The sequence below is a fragment of the Neomonachus schauinslandi genome, chromosome 9, assembly GCF_002201575.2.
Source record: "Neomonachus schauinslandi chromosome 9, ASM220157v2, whole genome shotgun sequence".
NCBI lineage: Eukaryota > Metazoa > Chordata > Mammalia > Carnivora > Phocidae > Neomonachus > Neomonachus schauinslandi.
This window is the reverse complement of record NC_058411.1, coordinates 40,579,384-40,599,693: the sequence shown is the minus strand read 5'-3', so window position 1 is coordinate 40,599,693 and position 20,310 is coordinate 40,579,384. Positions and strand designations below refer to the sequence as shown.

General features: G+C 35.5%; 1 protein-coding gene across 1 annotated transcript in view; it reads left to right on the top strand.

The window, feature by feature from the left end:
- Positions 1 to 20,310, top strand: part of KIAA0586 (KIAA0586 ortholog) — a 107,755-nt gene that overhangs the window by 47,802 nt on the left and 39,643 nt on the right. Inside the window, exons 22-28 of the mRNA XM_021701334.2 lie at positions 1,543 to 1,742; positions 4,501 to 4,660; positions 5,423 to 5,642; positions 6,169 to 6,425; positions 7,299 to 7,375; positions 12,468 to 12,602; positions 14,771 to 14,948. Coding sequence (XP_021557009.2) covers positions 1,543 to 1,742; positions 4,501 to 4,660; positions 5,423 to 5,642; positions 6,169 to 6,425; positions 7,299 to 7,375; positions 12,468 to 12,602; positions 14,771 to 14,948 — 1,227 coding nt within the window. The remainder of the gene's footprint in view (positions 1 to 1,542; positions 1,743 to 4,500; positions 4,661 to 5,422; positions 5,643 to 6,168; positions 6,426 to 7,298; positions 7,376 to 12,467; positions 12,603 to 14,770; positions 14,949 to 20,310) is intronic.

Genomic DNA, 20,310 nt, shown 5'->3' with positions numbered 1-20,310 from the left:
CAAAGTTTTTCTAGCCCAACCTGCCCTTTCTTTGTTTCTGTTTACATTAATATCAGAATTTTCCAAGTGCCCAATCGCCAAAGCTTTGGAGTTATTGTTTGTTCTATTTTCTTTATTTTTCCTCGTCTCCACCCAGCCATAGCCTGTACCCTCACCCCATACAATTTATTGTTGCATTTAGTTAATTCTTCCTGTTTAGTATAACTTGAATGCCTCCTCCACTGCTACCACCCCAGGTTTTCTTTCAGCACTTTTGGAAGGAAGGGAAAAAATGATCAACAAAGTTATGAGGAAATTTATGTTTTCCTGGATGAAAATCTTAAAATTTCCAAATTGGACATTTAGATCCTATTCTCTTCTATTTAAAAGCATGTGTGTTTGCTTTTGTTTTTGCCTATATCTGGGTACGGCTTTTTGGCCTTTATAACAGAAATGTTCTAATTTCTGATCATGCCGAAACAATAAATTATAAGAACTGAAAAGGAGACGTATCTACATATACTGTCAAATACAAATTTGACATTTGATAGTGTTTGCTATGGTAACTTCAGAGTAAATTGCTATTACTTATCCCTCAACAAGTGATCTCAAGACACCTGTAACCACTTTTTAGGGAATTCTGGATATTGCTGCCTTAGTTGTACTAATTAAGGAATACTCTTTAGAGAGGTTATGTCTGCATCAAATTGTATTGATCATTGTTTACATGTTTTCCACGCAGAGCTTTAGAAATATAGCCCACTTTAAGTCTAGTAAAGTCTATTAAGGAAGTTTTACTCAATTTTATGTACATTCATACAAGTAAAAATTATAACCTATTTGAATTATTAATATACCTATATAGCTTCTGATGTCAAGCATGTAAACTACTATAAAAGTTTGAGTAGGATTAGCCTGTAGTGTTAATAACTGATGTATCTGCAACTAGAAGGAAGGAAGGTTTGTCTTCATTTATGAAGCAGCTATTATTTCTCTAAAATCCCCCACAGTCATTGGGTCTTTGTGTTTTGTTATTTATTTATTTATTTAAAAGATTTTTATTTATTTGAGAGAGAGAGAGAAAGCACGAGTCAGGGGGAGAGGCAGAGGAGAAGCAGGCTCCCCACTGGGCAGGTTGCCCAACTCTGGGCTGGATCCCAGGACCCTGGGACCATGACCTGAGCTGAAGGTAGACACTCAACCGACTGAGCCACCCAGGCACCCCTGTGTCTTTGTGTTTTGACCAAGATCTATCATAGGGTTTCCTGTTGCCCTGTTCTTGAAAATGTGGGTTATTTTCAGATGAGAACATTTGATGTGGATACAAGTCCTTTTTATCACTAAATTCTGAAGTGGTAGGGAAGAGGCCATGTAAGTAAAGTTTTCATCTGGGTGTTTTCCTCCCCTTTTTGGTTTGTTAAAGAGGGTGCTCATTATGTGAGTTATCATACACATATGTTTGCATCTCTAAAATTTTAAGAATTAAGATTTGGATTGCAGGCATGTTTCTTGCACACTTATTCTGAAATTTTCATTTCTTTAATTTTTTTTTTTTTTTTTTAGTGGAAGGAACAAGCAATGGTGCCCTCCAGCTTTTTGTTGATGCTGGGGTTCCTGTGAATTCAGACATGATTAACCATTTTGTGAATGAGGCTCTTGCTGAGACCATTGCTGTCATGCTGGGTGACAGAGAAGCAAAGAAGCAAGGTTCTGTTGCTGCAAGTGTTTCTGGGGATGTTTCAGCAAGCAACACATACTTGCCGGTAGGAGTGACTCTCCTTTCATGACTTGGAGTCCTGGGGAATTTTTGATACATTTATTAAAAAACAGTAAGATGGACAAATTTTAAATTAGGTATCACAATAAGATCATAGTTTGTGGTGGAGATTGATTTTTTTGTTGTTGTTGCTATGATATTATAGTATTATTTTCCCCAGCATTTAACTTTTAAATCTATAGAAAAGTTGGAAGTATAATACAATGAATGTCTGTATACCCTTTATCTAATATTTACCAATTGATAACTTTTTGACATATTTTATGTCTTTATATGTTATATATTCTTTAAAAATCATTTGAAAGTTGCAGATATTATGACATTTCACTTCTGAAAGCAGCAGTATCTCCTAAGAACAAGATACTTTATTACATAATCAAAATGCCATCATTATACTCCTGAAGAAATTTAACATTGATATGTTAGTACTATGTAATATAGAGTCCATATTCGAATTTCCCTTTTGTTCAAAAAATATCCTTTATAGATTTTTTTAAAATTCAAGATATAGCCAATGTTCACACATTACTTTGGGTTATTATATAAACTGCTATTTTTAATCTTCAAAAGGAAATATGTTTTAGGCACTTTTGTTGTTTGTTTCATCACCCTTACTATGCTAAATGGTTTCGAACCTATTATAGGTACGTGGAATTATACAAAACCAAAATAGACTCTATACTACTACCAGATGTTTAAAACTTTGTAGTCACTTCTGATTCTATAGATCATGAGGGCAGCATTTTATATAGGTGAAACATTTAAACTACCTCATTTGAGGTATAAACAAAGTTACATATTTGAATTTTATAGAGATTGGTATAATGTAATTGGCATGATGTGATTAGTGTACCAGAGATTAGGTACATAGTTTTGGTCTGTGCTTTTTTAGCTAATTGGTCATGCATGCGGTGCAGATGTTGTCAGGGTTATGGCTTTCTCTGTGCTAATTAACGTTGGTATGTTTTCTGCCCATATACTGCATATACTCTCATGAGAGTGACTGAATGAGAAAATGTAAAAAATTCAGTATAAATAGGCAGTATATACAGTTGTTAAGAGCATAGACTTGGGAAGATCTGAATTTGAATCCTCCGCTCTGTTGCTTTAGTTTCATATGTATAATAGAGAAAATACATAGAGTTTAAATAACCAGGACTTTACCAAAATCTGCTTACTGAGTATCTGGGAGGGCAAGCTCCCTTTCCCCACTGCCATATTGTTCATTATCTTCAGAATTGTCATGACTTTTCTTGGTCCTTTGATCTTCCAAATATATATTACAATTTAGTTTTCAAGTGCCATGAAAGATTTTTTGAGGATTTTTTTGGGAATTGATCCGATTTTGATTGGTTTAATTTGGAGAGAATTGCCATCTTTATGATACTGTTATCATCTTAGCCAAGATTTTGTGGAAAATATAGTGAGATGATGAATGAAAAGAGCTTCATCTAGTGCCTGGAATTTGGTACTCAATAACTAATTGTTTATCATCATTATCCATTACCAATACTAGTTAGAATACCTTCAAATTCTCTCATGATGATGGTCAGTAGCATTATATTTGAAAACAGTGCTCTTATGCTGTTGTTTTATGTAGTCAAGAGGAAAGAAATAAAGGCTGAGAATATGCTAATTATTAAGCAGTGCCGTAGAATTTCTAATATGCTTCATGGTTTTAAAATTGCATATCAATTTTCAACTCATAATCAAAATAAAGGCTAATTACCCTCCTGTATACAGATGTTTTAGAATGAGAAGAAAAAAGACAATGTATTTGAAAAAATAGGTAAAAGACATGTCTAGACAGTTCACACACACAAAAGAAATACAAATGGCCCATATACATATAAAAAGATGGTCAGTATCACTGATAATAAGGAAAAAAATCACTGAAACCTCATTTTTACTTATTAGATTGGTAAAACACCAGAAGTTTGATAATGACATTGTGTAGAAAACCTTGGGGAAAAGGGAATTCACATACCTTCTTGTGGTTAGTGTACAATAATAAAACCCTGCAGAGGGAAATTTGACAGTATGTATTCAAATTAAAAATACAATTAACCCTTTAACCAAGCAGTCCCACTTTTAGGAAGTTATCCCACAGATAATCTATACACATATGAAATTATGTTTGATGACTCTAGGGAAGGGAATTAGGTAGATAGGATATGGCCAGGAAAGGAGACTTAATTCACACTATCTTTCTTTTGTACCTTTTTGAATTTGAATAATTACCTATTTTACAAATCCATTTTAAAGTGTTTACTTTTTCCTTCCTCAGTCCTTTCCATCTCCATATTGTCTTCATTTCATCCCCCCCTGCTTTTTCTTATCTTTCCATTGCTTTTTACAAGCTCTGTTCTTTTGTGCTAAAAGGCTGCTCTTTGATACCTTGTCAGTTAAAATACTTCCTTTCTGTTACATGGCCTACCCAGCTTGTGTTTGCATTTGATCTTCAGCTGTATATTCACTGTATCTTCCTCTCTATATTAGAAGAGAGAGCCTTAGATTTCTTTGGGGTCTACTTCAGAGGCAGAGCTATTTCAATAGCCTGAGGGTTTCTGCAGGCTAGTCTTGAAACTAACAGCTAGAAGTTCAAGGTAGGGCTCCGTTTCTTCCCCATTCATTTAAATTCTCTGTAATCTCTGAATGAGCTCATTTCATTGTTTTACATTATCTTTATTTGGGTGATTATAATATCTTGGGTGATTATTGATATCTTGTTTTATTTATTTTAGGCAAGAGTATGTACCCCAGTGGCTACCCCACAGCCAACTCCTCCTCACTCACCTTCATCACCTCCTAAGGAGCTTGTGTTAGTAAAAACTCCAGATTCTTCTCCCTGTAATTCAGATCATGATTTAGCTATTCCTGCAAAAGAAATACTTGCTGAAAAAGGTAGAAACCTTATTTCTGTACATCAGTTTTTATCTAATAACTATTACATAAGATTACATGGTTTATTTTATGTTTTATAGATTAATATGCACATACCTTTTGCTTATTAGGTTTTAATAAATCATTTTTTCTTGCAAGGAAACTAAGAAATTGGTTGCCACTTTTTAAAGTATATGATCTAGGGGTAGGGTACCTGGCTGCCTCAGTTAGTAGAGCATGCGACTCTTGATCTCAGGGTTATAAGTTTGAGCCCCACATTGGGCTTAGAGGTTACTTAAAAAAATAAAACATCTTAAAAAAAAAAAACAGTTAAAGTATAGGATCTAATACACACTTAGACTACTTTTAATTTCGGGGCGCCTGGTTGGCTCAGTCGGTTAAGCGTCTGCCTTCAGCTCAGGTCATGATCCCAGCCAGGGTCCTGCATCGGGCTCCCTGCTCAGCGGGGAGTCTGCTTCTCTCTCTGCCCCTTACCCCACTCATGCTCTCTCTCTCCAATAAATAAAAAAAATATTTTTTAAAAAAGACTACTTTTAAGTTCATGGCAGTGTAAAAGTGATAGGTCTTTTCAAGATTATTTTCTTATACTTTACTAAATTAATTTGGGCATTTTCCCATTAATGGCCATTATTATTATTATTAATGATTATTGCCATTATTTGTACACCAAAATGTTAAGAAATCCCTGAAGCAACATATCTTGCCTTTCTATGGAGTTGTTTATTGACTTTTTAAATTTCTTTTTAAACAAAAAATCTTTAGGAAATGATACGCCTGCCATCACACTTGTTAATACTCCAGCGGTTACCCCTACTATGACACCTTCTCCTGCAGCAGCTTTTTCCCCAACTTTGTCAGAGATTTCCATCGATAAATTGAAGCTGTCAGACCCAGAGCTTCCTAAGCCATGGAGTGATGGAGACCTGCCACTGGAAGAAGAGAATCCTAACTCTCTTCAAGAAGAACTTCACCCAAGAGCTATGTAAATGATAACATATTCACTTTCAGAAACTGCATTTCATCTTAAGTTGACACGAAGGATCCATTGAAAACATCAGAAATGATGAAGCTTTATAAACCACAAGCTATTTTATACTTTAGTAGAAAGAAGTTTCATAAACTTTAAAGTTTTTAAAATTTTTACCAGATTTATTTATGCCTTCAATTCTTTTTTAAAACATTTTTTGTGAAACAGATTAAAATATGTATTGTTATAATATTGTTAGTAAAATAGAAAATGATTTCTCCTCAGAGTGAATATTCTTCACACTGATCAGTTAACTTTTATATTACTGTACAGATTTATTTTAGAGATGGTAGAACTTTCAAGATGGTCTATGATTAAAGCATGAAAACAATTTTGGAAAAATAAATCTTGGTAATTATAGTAGTGCAGATTATAGAAACACTTTGCTAAAGGAGATCTTTGAATCAGGTTTTTAAAATATAAAAATTAATATAGGCCTTCAGTGACCTAATAAATTCAAAATATGTCTTTTTCTTCTTAGCGTAATGTCTGTGGCCAAGGATGAAGAACCTGAGGGTGTGGATTTCCCTGCTCAGCCTGCATCTCCAGAACCTCCAGTTCCATTTACGCTACTTCCTCCTGGCACCAAGGCCCCTTCCCCCACACAGATGCCAGGTTCTGATTCATCAACAACGGAGAGCACCTTGAGCATTACTGTCACTGAAACCGAGACTTTAGATAGACCCATCTCTGAAGGAGAGATTTTATTTAACTGTGGTCAAAGAGTGGCTCCCAAGAGTAAGTTAACTTGTATCAATTGATTTCACTGGTTACATTATGATAATTTCTAATACTTTTCTATGTCTAGTGTTTTTACTTAATTTTCAAGATTAAACATGGTATAATAGAAAGAATATGGACTCTGCAAAGTAACTTTTCTGTGCCTTAACTTCAGAAAGTAAAATCTTGCTCATAAATCTCACCTTCCAGAAATAATACTCTTAATAGTTTGGGGTATACCCTTCCAGTCTGTTTTTTTCTATGCATATATAGATACCTAAATACGTGTGTGTGTGTGTGTGTGTGTGTACTTTTACCTTTAAAAATAGGATCATACTATAGGGACGCCTGGGTGGCTCAGTCGGTTAAGCGTCTGCCTTCAGCTCAGGTCATGATCCCAGGGTCCTGGGATCGAGTCCCGCATCGGGCTCTCTGCTCAGCGGAGAGCCTGCTTCTCCCTCTGCCTCTGCCTCTCTCTCTCTATCTCTCATGAGTAAATAAATAAAATCTTTAAAAAAAAAAAAGAATATGCACCTTTAAAATAGTGATACATTGCCAACATGCTCTTTAGAAAGGTTAACCAGTTTTTAATTTTAAGCAGTTTTTAATTACATCAGTAGTATTTAGGAGTGCCTCTTTCTCAATTTCATAGTTACCATTGATATCTATAGTTTTTTTTAAATTTCTGACAGCTGATAGGTAAAACAAAAATCTCATCTTTGTTATAAAATGTACTTTTAAAAAAACTGGTGAGATTGAGTAGCTTGTGAATTATTTATGAACAGTATTTTTATTGTATGGTCAAATGTAATGTTCTATGGCTTTATGGTAAGATTGTTTATGAAATTTATGTTTCTTCTGTTTTCTAAATTTTTATAATGTAATTTCTAGTTTTAGGAGATGAAGGACTGTATTTGATGAACCTAAATGATAGCTTATCCAGTACTCTGCATGATGCCCTTGAAATGGTAAGAAATTATTGGCTCCATATTGAATTCTGACACAAAGAATATTTTGATGAATTTGTTGCCATTGATCAGGGTTTTTTCTCAGATATTTGAGTTACAGGTATAAAATTTAATAAAATATCCATGAAGGAATTTAAGGCTTCTTGCACATTTCATTATCATATTTGCACATTTCATTATAATTGTGAGAATGAAAAGAAAATTATTAACCTCTGTGGCTCCAGTACTTGAAAAGTACAGTTAATGTAATTATGTAATGAAAATTTAGCTCAATGCAAATTGTCATATGGGTATAGTGCCTTTATAATATTTCAGACAGGGCTTTATCTGTTTAAACTTGCTCTCTTATGATATACTTGTTATTTTTCCCTAATCAGGATTATAATTCTTTGTGCTAAAAATAATTGAATTTATTGGCATAAGAAAAAGAAACTGAAATAGGACAAAGTAGTACCAGCACTTCCTAGTTATTACCTAGCTCTATGGAAGAAAAAGTTGGCATTTAAAAACATGATTACAGGGGCTACTGGGTGGCTCAGTTGGTTAAGCACCTGACTCTTGATTTTGGCTCAGGTCATGATCTCAGGGTCCTGGGATGGAGCCCCATGTTGGGCTCTGCACCCAGCGGGAAGTCTGCTTGAGGATATTCTCTCTCTCTCTCTCTCTCTGTGTCTCTCTCTCTCCTCTGTCCCCCTCTGCCCCTCCCCTCACTCTCTTTCTTGCTTGGTCATTCTCTCAAATAAATAAATAAATCTTTAAGAATATATATATATATATATATATAATTATAGGGGTGCCTGGGTGGCTCAGTTGGTTAAATGACCAACTCTTGATCTCAGCTCAGGTCATATATATATGTGTGTGTATATATATATATGTTTATATATTAAATTATATATTATATATAATTTTCATAATATGTAATATCAATTAGTATTACAATATATATACTATCAATTATTACATATCTACATATAAATATCATATAGAAATGATAATAGGAATTTTCTTTTGAAATACTACTAAGGAATAGAAATCTTTACTTTTTATATATATTTTTAACCACCTAAGCAAGGGAAGGTAGTTGTACTCAACTTTCATCTACATTTATCTATAGCCTTTGCTAAGCATTGCTGTTATTGTTGCTCTTTTTTTAAAAGTTTGATAATTTTTGACATATGTATATATCTGTAAAGCCATTGCTACAATCAAGATAATGAACATACCATCATCCATCACTCCCCAAAGTTTCCTCGTGCCCTTTTGTAATCCCTCCTCCTCATATCTTATCAGTCCTCTCATCCCCCACATATCTACCACACTGCTGGTCTACTTTCTGTAGCTATAGTTAGTTTGCATTTTCCAAAATAACAGAAATGGAATCACATGGTATATATTCTTTTTTTTTTCCTGGTTGCTTTAACTCAGCATGATTTTTTTTTTTTAAAGATTTTATTTATTTATTTGACAGAGAGAGACATAGCGAGAGAGGGAACACAAGCAGGGGGAGTGGGAGAGGGAGAAGCAGGCTTCCCCCCTCCCCCAGGAGGGAGCCCGATGCGGGGCTCGATCCCAGGATCCTGGGACCATGACCTGAGCCGAAGGCAGATGCTTAACGACTGAGCCACCCAGGCGCCCCTCAGCATAATTATTTTGAGATTCATCTGTGTTGTAGTGTGTATCATAGTTTGTTCCTTTTTATTGCTGTGTAGTAATGTGTTGTATGGATGTACTACAATTTGTCTATTCACCTGTCAATGGACATTTAGGTTTATTCTAGTTTTGGCTATCACAAAGCAACTATGAACATTTGTGTTCAAGTTTTATGTGGACATATGCTTTCATTTCTCTTGGGCAAATACCTAGGAGTGGAATGGATAGATATGTGGTAGATATATGGTAAACTTTTTAAGAAAATCTGTTTAATTTGATCTGCTAAAATTTTGTGTTGGGTGCTCGCTTCGGCAGCACATATACTAAAATTTTGTGTTGGCTTTTGCACCTATGTTTTATAGGAGTTATATTTTACAGGAATTACAGGAATCTGCAAAGAGTTTTGGGCTTTGCGCAAGCATATGGTTAAATCGCCTAAAGACAGTTTTACCCTTTTGAGTCTTGCTTTAAAGATTCATGAGGCAAGACCAGAGCAGTACTCACTCTAGGGCTATTTGTTCCCTATTGTGGAGGCAAGACCCTTCTAGGCACTCCAGCCAATGCCTCATTAAATGTGGTCTTCCAGCCCACCCGGTAGGAAGAGCTATTATTCCAGCCTGTGTACACATGGACAGTGTTGGAGCCAGTCCTTTGTCCAGCCTCATGTGGTTACCTCACATGCATGTGCTGATCAGTATTCAGTGCTCAAAGGGGACCCTCTGCAGGTCTCCAGAGTTCTCTCCCTGTGCAGCTTTCGCTTTTCTGGGAGCCTGTCTTACGAACTCTAGCTGTCTTGGCTTCTTGGAATTTCAGCCCCGTCTTCTCAGTTCAGGGGGCCGCTGAGCTCTGCCTGCATTCTCCCTCCTGTGCCACAGCCTGGAAACTCCAGCCTGGAAACTCCAGTGAGGTGGAGCAGTCACAGGGCTCTCCTGATTCGTTTCCATCTCTCAGGGATCACCGTCTTTTGTTACCTGATGTCCCACGTCTTGAAATGCAATTTTTTCATGTACTTTGTCCATGTTTCAGTAGTTTCAAGGTGTTGGGTAAATCTGAAAGTAAAGTCTGGTGGCATTATTACCTTTCCATTGGTATCATTATACATGATCATGATGAAAACAGAGAGATTGGTCTATTTTTGAAAAGTCACGTCCTTCTGTCCCTTTATAATCATAATGCTAGAAGTTCCTGTAAAGCAACCACTTGAAGTGATGTAAACTAGGACTGTATATTAAATTCACTGGGGGAGGTTTTAAAAAATATGCATGCTGGTTCCATCCTCTGATAGATGGATTTGGTAGGTCATGAGAGTTGTATGGTGTGCACGTGTGTGGCCAGTTAGAGGCCTAGACCTGTATATTTTGAAAAAGTTCCCAGTGTTCTCATGTGTGTCCTTTGTTATATGTGACATCTCATTTTTTTAAAAATTTTTTTAAAGATTTTATTTATTTGCAAGAGAGAGAATGAGAGACAGAGAGCATGAGAGGGAGGAGGGTCAGAGGGAGAAGCAGACTCCCTGCTGAGCAGGGAGCCCGATGTGGGACTCGATCCCGGGACTCCAGGATCATGACCTGAGCCGAAGGCAGTCGCCTAACCAACTGAGCCACCCAGGCGCCCAATGACATCTCATTTTACAGATGAAGTTGAGTGAGGTTAAATGACTTGTCCATGTCACATAGCTATTCAGTGACAGATACACAACTCTTTTTACATAGATACATGATACTTTTCATTTTAAGCTAATAATTGTACATTTTGAGTTCTAATTGGGGCTATCTGAATCCTAAAGCTTAAGTTACAAGGGGCTGGGTGTGTGTGGTGGAGCACTTCTCAAGTCCACAAGCAGCTTTGGAGGCTAGGTAGCATCTTTATGTTATTAAGGATGTTAATCGTATAAAGATGCTGAATCTGGAAATTAATATATCCAAGTAACAAAATTTGTTAAAAACAATTTGCTTTACTGTATACAGGGGTATAAAATAATGCATTAAGGAGATTTTTTGGTAAGTTTTTAATGGAACAATTACTTTTAACAGTAATTATCTATTGCAAATAATTGAGTTCATTATGAAGAGAGTGGAGATCACTTTATGAAATAATATGTGGGGAAGGCAAAATGAGATGTCTTTATTTTCAGAGAAGCATTAAACTAACATTTGGTTTACTTAATATGTCATTATGGCATTTTTACCCATTCTTAGAACTTTATCATGGTGCCAGAGCATGTTTAAGTTTATAGTAAGTTTGTTTAAAGTAATAGCCAAACCAAAATGGGACTAAATGATAATATCTTTTTTTCTTCATTTGAAACTGAACTCTAATGTTTTTGCTAAGCCTAAATCAAATATGCTACAAATTTTTTTTTTTTTTTTATTCATTTGAGAGAGAGAGAGAGAAAGGGAGAGAGCAAGAGCGGGGATGAGGGGTGGGGAGAGGGAGAAGCAGACTCCCCTCTGAGCAGGGAGCACTCTATGATGATCCCAAGACCCTGGGATCATGACCTGAGCTGAAGGCAGAGGCTTAACCCACTGAGCCATCCAGGTGCCCCAGATATGCTAAAAATTCATAATGAAGTCAAGTACAGAAGTACAATTTTGAAAATCCAAGAACAACTTGGAGTCATGTCACCAATAGGCATTTATCTATATACAGTTGGGGGATAAAGACTTATAGTAATCTAGAATTAATAAACTTTGTTTCATTCCTAGTAAAATAGTAAGCAAATTACTTAGTAAAATACTAAGTGAAACATACTACTGATGGAATTAAAAATCTTGTTAATAGTTGTATTTACAAGGGAATCCAGTTTCTCTGACTCTGAGCCCACACTGTCCTTCATCTTTGGGATAGGTCTTATTTGAAGTACCAAGAAGCTTAGTCTGGGTCCTCCAGGAAGGGTTGCAGTACCTGCTCCCTAGCCAAGTACCAAAGGTCAGCCAAAAGGCAAAGGGACAATCAGAGGTCTCTGGGTGCCTTAACACTTTCTGCACTTTCTCATTTTTGCCTGTGGTCCAGGTTTCAGCATCCCCCCAGTGCTCTGCCCCCATCACTACATTGGTGTTGCTTTGGGTGCTGCGTAAACATGAAGCAGGAAACTGTATGAACCAAAAACCTGATGGCCCTACATAAAACATTTATGAATCCTTACAACTCAATCACTTGGGACAGAGGATCCAATTTTCATGTTTATTATAATAAATGTCCAGTTTAAGTGTAAGCAAATTATTTTATAGTGTTGTTTCTATTTGAGGCAAAACTAAAGAGTTGTTAGTACAGTCAAATGGAAACGAGAACTAGATGAAAATAGTGTCCACCTTCTTTCCACAGAGTGCTAATATGACCATTTTCATGATGGCTGCTATGTTTCATTAATCACAAGTCAAGAAAAATGCAGTTGTTTCGTAGAATTTTGTTATGTTAATTGTCTTTATATTTCATTCAGGAAGATGATCCTCCCAGCGAAGGACAAGTAATTAGGATGCCCCATAAAAAAATTCAAGCAGATGCAATTCTTTCTCTTCTTGCTAAACAGAACCAGGACTTCTTGGTTTCACAGCAAGCAGTCTATCATTCAGAGGTACTTATTAACCTTAATGATTTTTGTTTTCTTTTGGTTTGATCTAAATACAGAAAATATAACAAAAATATTCCTACTTTTAGTGAAAGCATGCTAATTCTTCAGCTTATTGAGGGGTCAACCTTATAGTAACTTTAACCTGAAATCAGAGCTCTAGAGTTTTACAGCTGAAAGGAATTTAGGCCATCTGTTCCAGCCCTCTTGTTCTACAGTTGAAAAAACTGAAGCCCTTTTAAATGATTTGTGAGGATCATTCATTCTTTCTTTCTTCAGCCATTTACTGAATATCTACTATACGCCAGACACAACCTTGGAAAAGGTACAAAGATGGAGGAGACAGGACCCTACCCTTAGGAAACTTACAGTCCTGTAGGGAGAAAGGGCTTAACAATTACTCTATAGTTGATAACTGATCAAAATATTTAGAAAGTGTTGAATATCTCAGTGTAACTAGCACTTTAGATAAAGAGAAAAGTCTGGAGAAGTTGGTTGAACTAGATGATCATAAAGAACCTTTTAAGCCATGGAAGGGCTTGGGCACTGTAGAGGCAAGGAGGTCACAAGGTAAGATACTTAGGAAGGAATATGGAGGTTTTATAATCCAGTCCTGGTGTTTGGAGGGGAAGAGGGGAATGAATCCTGATCCGGTTTCACCTGCAACTTTTCATCCCAGATGGGGATGATGTTACTCTTACTCTGGGGCACCAGTGCCTGCAGTCTGGGTTGTTGCCAAGATCAATGATACTTATGAGTATGAGAGCATTTTGTGAGTAGGCAAGCTAAGGCTTCAGTAGAATCATAGAGTATTAAGGTGTTAAATAGCTCAGCAATTACAAGCACCCTAGAAAATTGATTCATAATAGAGAAGGTACTATTTATTACACAACATTTTATATGGTAGTGGCAAAGTAATAGAGACACTGTGAAATATTCCTAATTATTTTCTAGGGAAAGTGTATCTGCTGTCGTTCTAATCTTTGCCTAAGAGTCTCCAAAGGTTTTATATTAATTTCAAAACATTCCTTTTCTATTTAGAGGTTGTTGAGGTAATTGATGTTCCTAAACAAAAGTCAGATTAGGGACTTAGAGGAGATAGAACTACATAAGAATTTGGGAAAATTGTAGAAAATCTTGAATGTTGAGCTAGGAAGTTAGGCTTTATAGTCAACAGAGCCATCGAAGATGTTTCAGCAGCGATTTCTTCATATGTTCTAGAAAAACACTTGGTTGTAATTAAACCCCATTTAAATGAGAAAGCATGAGAGCTTTCAGATATTAGAATTTTTATTCCGTTCTTGATTAGTAAACTCATAGTTAGAATATTTATTTATTTTCTTTATTTTATTATGTTATGTTAATCACCATACATCATTAGTTTTTGATGCAGTGTTCCATGATTCATTGTTTGCGTATAACACCCAGTGCTCCATTCAGTACGTGCCCTCTTTATTACCCATCACCAGGCTAACCCATCCCCTGCCCCAGAACCCTCAGTTTGTTTCTCAGAGTCCATAGAATATTTCTAAGTCACAAAATGTGGTAGTGATCATGTATATAATTTTTAATGCAGAAAGAAAATAGAAGTCTTCATTTTTTTAGTTTTTAAATTTATTTTATATATTTGATAAAGAAATGTATTTGTACTTGTATACTTTCCTGGGGGAAGAACTTACATTAAATATGATGAAAGTAATCTTCTTCAACTTATGTACTTCTAAAAAATGTAACAGTTTGGATAGGGGTAATGTTTGTCACTTAACTATAAGGTTCACCCTAACAAGTTCAGGCAGTTTTCTTTAATGAAGAATGAAAGATAAATTTTTTATTATTTTAATTTGAAGCTGTATGAATATGCAGTGTGTGCCATTATTTAGTTTAAATCGTAAAATTTTTCTTATGTGTTTTGCTATCAAATTTGGAGTTTGAAAAACATAATGGTTATTTAACTTCATAAAAAATAAGATATTAGCAACAAAGCCTATTGCCAGATGCCTGATTGAACTAACTTTTTAAGTCTGTCTTTCAGTAGTGTGTGTGTGGCTTAATAAGCATGGTCTAAAATACCTTTCAAGCAGTCAAGTGTCATGGATCATGGTATTTGACAAATTTTTGCTGTTTTGACTTGGTTTTAATATAGTGCTCTTAACAATTATTTCTACCTTTGATAGGACTTGGAAAACAGTGCAGGTGAACTTAGCGAAGGACAAAGGCCCAGGCTGACAGCAGCAGTAGAGAACATCTTACTGGGACATTCTGTCTCTATGCAGCCACCTGCCACGAATGCAGAGTCTTTGGATCAGAAATGTGCTCCTAAGCCATTATCTCAACAATTTGACACAGTTACAGGTATACATCAAAATATTGCTTCTTGATATATCATTTATTAGAATGTACTGGAATCCCATCACACTGTCTTTGTACTATTTCCATGCTGAATACTATATTCTGTTTTGTGTTATAATTACAGTAGTGATCCTAATCTGAATTAAGAAAATAGCTATTTTCAGGTGGGGGCAAAATTTCTTTATTAAAAACAGTCCGTTTTGGCTCCTGGGTGGCTCAGTTGTTAAGCATCTGCCTTCAGCTCAGTTCATGATCCCAGGGTCCTGGGATCGAGCCCCGCATCGGGCTCCCTGCTCAGCGGGGAGCCTGCTTCTCCCTCTCCCACTCCCCCTGCTTGTGTTCCCTCTCTCGCTGTGTCTCTCTCTGTCAAATAAATAAATAAAATCTTTAAACAAACAAACAAACAAAAAAACGGTCTGCATTATTGAAAAGTTTAGTAATGACTTTTTTTGTGGTCTATATGCCAGTATTTTCCCAAATGTGATTCAGGTATCAGTGTTAGTACGTGAACCACTGGGTGGTGCATGGAGTAATTTTGGTAATATGAATACATACACTTGAAATTATTTAATAGTGATATGTTTAGTTTACTGTATGTTAAAAAAATATAATTTAGAACACCAAACTGTGACAGAACATATCTTGTTTAGGACAAGGTTAAATTAGATAATACTGTAGAAATTCACTCTTTACATTGTATGAATTTCTGACACTGTGCTCAGTGCAGTTATCACTATTTTAGAACCTCATTAGCCAGACTTTCTGCTATAACACTTTGGAAATAAGAATAGAAGAGAGAATACCGATCACTAGCATATACAGTTGATTCTCATTATCTGTGCTAGTTACGTTCTGTGGAGTCACCAGGAACGCTGCATTAGTAAATACTGACCCATTGCTCCTCGGGGAAAATACAGACCTAGATTCCTGCAAGCCTCTGATCATCTTTGTCAACTGATCAATATATAACTGTGTTAATGTGTGTTTCTTTTTAAAGGAATTTATTGTAATATATATTGTTGGTGCATTAACATTATGCCCAAGGTCTACAACACTGTAGCTTATGCCTGAACAAAGCTTATAGACTCCATGTATTTTTCTCTCTAATGCCCGTCATACTTTTGTGCACTTAGGATCCCAGATAGCACTATAGCACTATGAGCGGGGGCCACTTGAAACCACAGATCACCAACAAAAAGCACAAAAATGTGAATAAACAGTGACTAGATAGCAAAAAGGACCCTTGTTTACAGTATAAGAACTGAAATAAGAAAACAGCATCAGCTTGTTCAGCTTCAGCTGGTAAAGTGTATGTTGGGTGATGCAGAAGTTTTTTACTGATCTACCCGGGTCTGTGAATAATCACAAAAGCACTTTGACTATGGATTTTGTGGTTAGAAATAAATTAGGTGAATTTGCAAATGTGGAATCAGCAAATTAATGAGGAGCAAATATATTCTCATTTACTGATTTTTCCATGCCCATTTCTGCATTCTCTTAAGTGAAAAGAACTTATGGAGGTATGCAGATTTTCCAAAAATCAGAAAAGGAAATGCATGAAGTTAGAAAAACATTGGTATAGAGTATTTAAAATCTCCATTTTATATTGAGTGAACACCTCGTATCATTCAGAATTAAGAGAAATTCAAGACTAATTTTTCCAGGAGAATAAATGTAAAGTAAGATTGGAGTTATTTCTCATTTTGTGCACATAGTGAGAGCATTAAGTGTTCTGCATTCTGCATAGTAGGATTTAAAATGGCATAAAATGTGACTTTTTGAAGTTTTTATTTAAATTCTAGTTTGTTAACACAGTGTAATATTAGTTTCAGGTGTACCAATACAGTGATTCAGCACTTCCACTTGCTCATCACAAGTGCAGTGCTTAATCCCCATCACCTGTTTTACCCATTCTCCTCCCCTCCCCCACTTTCGCTCTGGTAACCATCAGTTTGTTCTCTGTGGTTAAGAGTCTGTTTCTTGGTTTGTTCCTATTCTTCCCCCCCCCCCCCCCCCCGCCCCCGCCTTTGCTTGTTATATTTGTATCCAGCTAACTGCAGATTGCAGTTAAACAGAATTGACACTAGGTGGCTCTCACAGATCACTTGAGAGCTGCTGGGTACTTGAGAAAAACTAGGTACTTGTTAAATTATTATAGAATAAAATACATGAGGATATATCCTGTTTAGTCTCTCCTTATCCCTCTGGTAGCACCTAGCATATTATCTACAGTACAGTGTATTTATAATAGTAGGTACACTATAGATATTTGTTTAATAGGAAAAAAATAGTAAGTTATATGGCATAACATAAAGATCGAGCATACAGATGAGGCAATATAGCAGAGTGTGGCTAAGAATTTGGGCTTTTGGAGTTTCAGATATCAGTTTGAGTTCCAGCTCTGTGTACTTTGAGGCAAGTAACTTAATATCTCTGAGCCCAATAATTTTATTGGGATTGTATTTCTATTAGATTTATACAGGCAAAATATATTAGTAAATTACAGTATTGTTTGTCTTAGGTATCTATAATGGAGTACACAAATGAATGGATCAAAATAATTCTTTTCAAAACAACAACATTTTATGAAGCGATCTATTAATGACCTTTTGTGTTATTTCATTTGTCTGCTTCCTATATGCTTGGGAATAGAATTCATCTGCTTAATTTACAAAAACCAAATAAGGAAATGTTCAGAATTTATTATGGGCCACCCCAGTGTGTTTCAGTTATACTGCACTATTAGCTGTAGTTGAAAGCTATTGCAAATGTGCATTGTGTAGATTAAAAATATTTTGATAGTGGTTTAGATATTGAAGCTACAATTCTTATTTCATTAAAAAAAACTCATTTATTTTATCTATGGGTTGTGTATCCCATTTGTTAACTGAGGATCTCGCTTTTAAAGTTAGTATTAGGAAGAATGTCTGCCTTAGAAGTTTCCAAACTGAATTCTCTTCTTAATCAATGAATTAGACCTTAGGATACAATGAGATTGGAGTAGTGAGCAGAAACTAGGTCCTAAAAAATCCTGGATAATATATGAAATAGTTTTTGGATTTACTCTAAGATGATAGGGATCCATTTGTGAACCAAATAGAAAATAATGCCAACCTTATTTTATATTTATGCCCATGGAAAATTCAGTCTTGAATTTCTATCAATTCTGAATGTTTTGTGATATTCACAGACCCATTAAGGATTGTAAGTAAATGACTGATATGATGATCTTTGTCTTTTATTTAGCATGATCATCTAAGGTACAGGGTGGTGAATAGATTGGAAAGGATTAAGACTGGAGGCAAGGAGCCTGATTGGACAGCTATTACAGTAAAGCTGGTGAAACATTATTCAACAGTGAGGAAATGTAAAAAGGGAGATTTGAGAGACAAGGAGAATGGACAAGACTTAAGTTTGAATATGAGAAAAGCAAAAGAAAGGAGAATCTATCCATATGATTGGATAGATGGAATTTCTATTCACTGAGAGAGAGGGAATATGGAGAAGGGATAGAATTAGGAGGAAATAAGGATGAATGGGGTTTTAAGCATGTGGAATTTGAGGCGCCTTTGGGTTTCATGCAAATGGAAAAATCTGTTAGATTTGACAAACCCAAAGCTGCTGCTGGCACTGGCAATTTTGGGTGGACTTAGCCTTCTCTGAAAGTCTGAAGTGTCTAAGTCTAAGGTTGCTTTTTCATCGCAGTAAGATTCTAGAAGAGTAAAATTAGGGATTTCAAGTTATGATAAATTTGATGTGAATGATACAATAGTTACAAAGAGCTAAGTTACATTATACAGACAAGACACCCACATTCAATGAGCATACTTTTTAGAAGTGACACCATTGTGTTGTTGAGCAAATTTAGCATTGTTATGATGGCTGTCAGGGAATTCTTTCCTGACCCTTTATCACTGGGTTAGATGCCTGTCATATGTGCTCTCTGTATAGTCCTCTAATGGTGCTTTTGTCACACTGATCTGTAATCTCACTTGAGGTTAGGAACTTTATCTTGTTCACTGTCTTATCCCTGTCATCTAGCAGAGTCTATAGCACCTAGGATGTAGGAAATATATATTAAATGATAGGGTGTTCTATGAGTTGAAAGCTATTACACATTTTGAAGCATTTGGGAGATATTTGATTATATACTTTCGGGTTTTTTACATTTAGGTCTTTTATCAAATTTTACCTTGTGTCTTTTTAATGAATTTTTTCTTTATACCATACATTAACCACATATAATTTTACATAAAACAAAATGTGATTATATCATACATTAAATTATAGACTCTTTTTGGAGTGCCTTCTATCCATTCTTCGTCCTCACATTTTCTCCTATCCCATATTTTGCCTTACCCCAGCTAACTCATGTTAAGATTCTGGCATGTAATCTTCCTGTTTTTGTTCATAGACACACTCATGTGTATAATATACATGATAGATACATATGATGTGTGTGTGTGCTGTTATTTTACAAGTTGAGATCATATCATGCCCACTTGCCTGCATTTGTTTTTACACCGTAAATCCTATGGAAATTACTCATAAGTCTCTGATTGCCTGTGAGTTTCTGTGTCTTTTCATGTTTATTGGCCATTTGGATTTGCTCTTCTGTCAATTACCTACTTAAGTGCTTTCCCCATCTGTTAGGTTCTGAATTTTTCTTAAAACCATGTAATATTATTTCTATATTTTAGATGTTTTCTATCACCTGCATTGCAAGTTTCTTTTTCCAAATTTATACTGAATTCATTGACATTTTTTATGGTCTTTCTTTGCCATATAGTTAACAAAAATTTTTATATAGTTATTTCTATCTTTTATATTTTATGTGTTTTTATGGCTTGGTTAGGTTTCTGCTAACATAAGTTTATACCTGTAGTCTTGTAGATTTTCTTTGAGCGTTTCATCATTTAGTATATATTTATATTTAAGTCTATCTGGAATTTACTTTTGCAAATGGTGTAAGGTAGAAGTCCAATATGATTTTCTTCCACATAAATAGCTAGTTGGGCCAGCATCAACTAATAGATAAGCTGTTTTCCTTTCTACTGAATTAAAATATCAACCAGTTTGTATATTATTCTCATAGAGGTAGGAATATTTTTCTGGATTCTTTATTATAAGTATTCTGGATTCTTTATGATCTAAAACATATTAGACTATAGTATCTTCATGGCACATTCTATTATCTGAAAGGGCAAGTTTCCCCTTCAAAAAGTTTTTCATACTTTTGTTGGCAGGTCTCAGACATTTATTCCATATAAACTCTAAAACTTTTTTTCTATTAAAAATCACCCTATGGGCACCTGGGTGGCTCAGTCGGTTAAGCGTCCGCCTTTGGCTCGGGTCATGATCCTGG